Source organism: Sciurus carolinensis, chromosome 15 (assembly GCF_902686445.1).
Source record: "Sciurus carolinensis chromosome 15, mSciCar1.2, whole genome shotgun sequence".
Classification (NCBI taxonomy): domain Eukaryota; kingdom Metazoa; phylum Chordata; class Mammalia; order Rodentia; family Sciuridae; genus Sciurus; species Sciurus carolinensis.
This window is the reverse complement of record NC_062227.1, coordinates 43,618,969-43,624,968: the sequence shown is the minus strand read 5'-3', so window position 1 is coordinate 43,624,968 and position 6,000 is coordinate 43,618,969. Positions and strand designations below refer to the sequence as shown.

General features: G+C 46.8%; 1 protein-coding gene across 3 annotated transcripts in view; it reads left to right on the top strand.

The window, feature by feature from the left end:
- The first annotated feature begins 345 nt into the window (after positions 1-345).
- Nol4 (nucleolar protein 4) overlaps positions 346-6,000 on the top strand; it is a 337,271-nt gene continuing 331,616 nt past the window's right edge. Inside the window, exon 1 of one of the 3 annotated variants that reach the window (XM_047525899.1) lies at positions 346-2,276. In XM_047525899.1, the coding sequence (XP_047381855.1) occupies positions 2,013-2,276 (264 nt within the window). In that variant the 5' untranslated portion in view covers positions 346-2,012. Of the gene's footprint in view, positions 2,277-3,174; positions 3,235-6,000 lie in introns of those variants that run through there. The other 2 variants (XM_047525898.1, XM_047525900.1) reach the window with 2 other exon arrangements.

Here is a 6,000-nt window from a genome sequence, read left to right as displayed (position 1 = left end):
CCTGAGCTAATGGTGTCAGCTGATCTGCTGTTTTTAGGCTAGACCCAGAGGAAATCTCCATGGAAACCCTGCTGGAGTCGTCCCCCCACCTGGATGCTGCCTGCTCCTTTCCGCCACCTGGCTGCCGCCCGGCCCGCTGCTACCTCCTCCCGCCTCTAACCTGCAGCCTGCAGCATGCGCACTGCCCCCGGGATCCCTAAATGGGACAATTCTGCCCGTGACGTCAGCGCCCAGCCGTCTCCACAGAAACTTTTGTCCCATTGGCCAATCAGAGAGCTTGGAAGGGGCCGGGGGGTGGGGGGTGGGAGGAGAGGGGAGTGGGAGGGGTGGGGGTGAGGGGAGAGGCGAGAGGTTTAGTGTGTGGAGCTGCTCGCGCTCCGCCCGGGCTGTCAGTCCCTGCTCCAGCCGCCGCGAGACCTTCCCGGAGACGCGCACACACACAGCGCACCCCCCACACACCGTACACCCTCGCTCCCTTGCTCACACACACGCACACACTCAGCCTGGCCGAGCAGGAGCCACTGACCATTTTGCAAGTGCTGGGACCAGCTGCAGCGCGGTGGGCACAAACACTCCGCGTTCCCATTCTGGGTTTTCGTCTGGGAAAGAACGACGAGTAGCGAACGTGGGCTCCGACGCCGACCAGGCGCCGGGCACTGGTCGGGCCGCCTTCCTGGCAGAGCCGCTCCCTGGGACAGGCGCGGGCCTCGACAGAGTGGAATAAAGAGGAGCGGCCGCAGCCACTGCGCGAGGAGGATGGGAACTCCCCTATTTCCAGCACTGTAACAAACGGATGGAAATCCTGAATGGAGGAACCGCTGACTTCATTTGCTTGGGAAAATCGTCCAGAGGAACTCAAATTTGGCTACTCTGAGCAGTGGAGGGGGTGTCCATGACGTGGCAGGGGGAAAATAGACAACCGAAACCTCCCGTGTGAATTGCAAACTGTGACCAAGCAAGGGAAAAATGATTTCTCTCTGTATTTTAATAGCATCCAAAGGGTTTCAAGCATCTGTACCATAAACTTACTTCTATGTCTTGTACCCACTTCAGCAGAAACCAGAGGAGTCCTGTCTGGGGGCCCCATCATTATCCAGGAGACCCGCCGCCAGCGGCCTGCTTTCCTTTACCCACATCTCTCTGGATCGGATTTCTGTTTGGGGTACAACATCTATCCTATAGAACTATGGTCAAATTTCTGGGACTTAACTCCTAGAACCTATGCGTGGGGCTGGAATTATGCCCAATGCATCTAAAGAAATGACATTTTAAACTGTTTTAAAATACCTTGGTTTTCTTAAACCGGTAAAACAGGATTTGATAGGCTCACAAACATGACAGGTAAGAACTTTCTCTCTTTCTAGTCTCTTAACGACTGTCGCAGAGGAGGCCGAATCAGAGCAGGACCCAGGAGGAAGGAGAGCCCAGGGACCCGTGTGCCCTTCGGGGCTCTCGGGCTCTCGGCCTGGCGACTGCTTTCGGGAGAGGCGCAGCCCTGGTTCCTGGACCACAGGGCCAGCGGCTGGGGAAGCTTCTGGGGCGCGCGAGGGTAGGCGGCGTTGCGCTCCACCTGCCCTGCCCCGGACGCAACCCTGAGACAAGGCGTCGAGGGACGACCCCAAATCAATATTGGGATTTTTAATAAACCAAGGAATGGGATTTTAATTATTCAAAACCCAGCTTCTCTGGGCCAGATGCTGTTGGGATGGTCCGGGTCACACAATATTAAAGAGACCGATCACTAAGAGGACGAGAAGAGTGTCTGAGACATCCCTTGCAATTACGAATGAACCAGACTTGGTAGCATGGGGCATTGATTGCTGGTGCCCAACCGGACCCTCCTCCCCTCTCCCGGTTCCTCCCCCACCCCACCCGAGGCAGGCTCCCGCGGCGGCCGGGACCTCACGTCCCTGCATCGTGGCCGGGGCTGCATTTTTCATGAGCCCGGGGTGAACAGGTGCGAAGTGCGCTGGGAGCATCCGGCCGACGGCCGGGCACCGGGAACCGGGAACATGGAGAGCGAGCGCGACATGTATCGCCAGTTCCAGGACTGGTGCCTTAGGACTTACGGGGACTCAGGCAAGACCAAGACGGTGACCCGTAAAAAATACGAGCGGATCGTCCAGCTCCTCAACGGCTCCGAGTCGAGCTCCACGGACAACGCCAAATTTAAATTCTGGGTCAAATCGAAGGGCTTCCAGCTGGGCCAGCCCGATGAGGTCCGCGGGGGAGGTGGCGGCGCCAAGCAAGTGCTCTACGTGCCGGTCAAGACCACGGTGAGTGACTCGCCTTCCTCTGTTATTTGTCTGCCCGAGCAGCCCGGCGGGGAGGGAGGAGAAGGGGGGAGAGAGGGGGAGCCGTGAGCCACTGTTGGCTCGTGTGCCCCCACCTTCCCCAACCCCCTCCCCAAGTCGTCCCCACTCGCATTAGCCAGGCGCGATTTCCCCACCGAGGAGTCTTTGTGGTCCTTTATTTTAAAGCGGCAGCGCACCTCCAGAGCGGTCCGCCCTCCCCGCCTCCCCGCTCCCGGACCCGCTGCTGCAGCTTCCTTCCCCGGGTCGGGCGGCGTCCTCCGTCCTCGGGCTGGGCCATTGTCCCACGTCCTTAGCTAGGAGCCTGGCACTTGTCCCACCGCCGCTACCGCGCATAGAGGCCAGGCTGGAACCCCAGCATCACTCTCTGATAACAGACGATTCTGATCGATAGTCTACAGTGTCTCCTCATTGGCACAAAGCCTGAATGTGGCGGTAGCGGTGGATGTGAGGTTTTCCCCAGGACACTATCAGGTTTTATTGTTAGACCGCTGCCTGGGAGTCCCGGGGCAGTCCGAATGCCGTGATCACTGCCGGAGATCATTGCCAAGACTGTTTAGATTATAGATAAGGTCTTAGAGATTCCTCCTCCCCCCACCCCCATTCCCTTCCTCAGTTGCTCGTTGCACAAATAAAGCCGCAGCTAGATGATGAACAACAAAGAGAGATGGGTTTGGGCGCGATCAAATGGTGTATTTATTCGTCTTTCTGGGGTGGCTCTAGTCTCATGGCTACAAAGCTCTAGCCAAGGCGCTGTGAGGTACTGGCAGTGAGAGTCAGTACATCTCAGCCTCACACGCAGATCTGCCTATGGGGCTGGGGAGCGGCAGCAGTGTGGATCTCTTTGGCAAGAAGATGGGAACTGTGGGCTACAAGTAGGACTGCTGATCAGATGCATAAGACCTTTCTGCCTCATGCTACGGTGGGTACTCGCCTGGAATAAGGGTGGGGAGGCTATTTGGCACCCTTTGTATTTTTGCCTCTCTTTGGGATTTCTTGAGCCTTTGCTCCCCCCCTCCCCTCACTGGCAACTGTTTCCTCGCGCAATATTCCTGGAGGATGCTAGAAAGGAGGTGTCTTGAAGGCTCTGCTGATCTCTAAGGGAGGTGTATGAACTTGGAAATAATGTGCATGGAAAGCTTTTTAAAGCATTATTTGGAGGACCCTTTCAGGTTTGGAAAACAGTTTGTGATTGCCTGAGATTAATTAGGAATTGTTGTTTTGATGATGTGTTTTTCTTTTGGAATTTATACGGAAAATGGGAGATGAAAATAAAGGTGAAACGGAAAAACATAAAAGTTGTTGTTTTTAGAAATATGCTACTGGAAAAATTTCAGGAAGGGTAGATTTACGGACATACTCTTCTCCTTTAACGTGTGGTACTGCTAAAGACAATGGTGAGATTATTGTCTTGCTTTACTAAATGATGAGTACTAGATTGGCACGAATTAGAACTGAGGTTTATCTACATCTGCATGAGCCAGAAACCTGTGGTAGAGAATGAACTGCTTTGGGTTTTTTGTATTGGGAATAACGTTAAGAAATGGATGAAATAATTTATTGTTAGACCAAGTAAATTAGAATTCTAGACGAATGGATAAAAATAATCATTTAAAATGTGTTTACTTAAAATATTATTTATTATCATATCTGCTTTAAAGAAACATTGCTGGTTGGGAAGTTTGTTCTTCATTCTTTTTATGTTAAACTTGAGTCCCACTGTTTAGCTGTCCAGTTAGCTTGACTTGAGCATTAGTCCAATGAGTTTATACTTGTATAGATTTGGCAACATCCATTATATGTGTGAACATATGCGTCTTTTTAAAACATTGATTAAAAATTCTAAAATAACGGATTCCATAATGGTTTTAGAGGCACTCAGATAATCATTGATGTCAGTTATTCGAACCAGCGTTCCTATTCTGTAATACCCATGTTTCAGTCAAAAATTAATGCAGAGTTGTAAAAAAAAATTACTGCTAAGACGTCTACTATAGAGTGACAACTCCGGAGTAATAATAAAAGAACACGTGTCTCTCTTTTCAGTAAAGATTCCATATATTTAAGAGAGAAAGTGTAATCTGCTGGGTGATATTCTTAGATAATGATTTCCATGTAGTATTTAAGAGCTCTGATTTTCATTCAAGCCTGTTTGGAAATGTCGAGGAGTTTTTTTTTTTTTTTTTTAATTCATGAACTCTTCTATTGCTCTTTATGAAATTTTTCTGCTCCTGACATAGAATTACAGGCTCCACCTTCTCTGAGAGACAGCCAATCATCATTTCAATGAGTTAAAAAATAAATAAATGATCCCTTTTATCCTGTTCCCACATCTCAAATTATTTCTCCCTTAAAAATGTGTTGATTTTTCTTCATTGTGGCAGGAGTACAATCACCAAGACAAAATATAGATTTTCTTTTAATTCAGAGGCATGTACTGTTTTAAATGAAATGTTGTGCTTGAATGATATTTTCAAGTAGAGTAAGAATCATCCTAAGTTCCTTGAGGTTGGAGAGTTCCTAGCTGGCTTTGCTGTCAGTGAGAGATGCTTTGTGGTAATGCACTGCTGCTGATAATTAGACATCATTACTACTGCAAAAAGGGAAAGAGAAAGGGGAGAGGACAGGCCCAGGCTAATTAACTACTTTAGTTTAATGAAAGGAAGGGAGACAGATAGCAACTGGGAGGTTATATAAAACAGAATAAACACACCACATAGGCATATAGGATTGCAACAAGACTTTCTGTCCCAAAGAGACTTGGTTCTACTTCTTTATTTTCCTAAAATAATAGCTGTGGCTTTGCAAATACTTTTACCCCTAAATCTTAAATTTAACTGATGATAAAATTGGCATGTGACAACTGATTTGAAAATTGTCCACTACTGGACAAGATAAATATGCTTTTTAATATTTGTCCTGGTCATGTCTGAAGCTGAAGGGACCTACCTGCCACTGATGTTTAGATTGCTCTGTGGCTGAGGAGATACTGTTTGGTCACCAAGCAACACTATCCTGCAACTCAGCCATTTTAGGTCTGGAGTGGGACCTGCACTCATGTGTACATATGCAGTTTGTGAGCATCCTGTCTGTTTCTTTCCATTCTACCACTCTTATTTACATATATAATATATATATATATGCATATATGTATATATATATTTTCATTAAGTATCAGAAACTTAAAAGAATGAAATGATGAATAACTTAAAACAGTTCTGAAAAAGATACAGCAAATGTCTGACAATGATTATAATAAACTTTCAGGGATAATTTTAAAAACAAGCATACTTCTGGTTATTCCTTTGATAGTTCTAGTTGAGTTTGTTCTTACAAACTTTTGATCTTGATTGACATTTTGTTTTTCTGGCAACAGTTAGTTGAAATGTCATATTTACAACCTAAACTACCATTTGATATTATGAATGATAAACTTAAAATAGCCAGAAAAGACTTTTTAAACCTTTCTGTTATTCATATGACTAATGCATTATCATGTGTTTTATTAAAAAGCCTCTTGCTTTGAATTAAACATTAAGAAATATGGCAAGCTCATGTTTTTATTTGTCTTTCAGTCTTAACAAAGTAATGAATATTGAAACTGTAATTGAATAACTGGAGTAATATTTTTCTTGACCTATATTTGTAGTAAGAATCACTAATATCTAAATTTTGCCTCTCATGTATT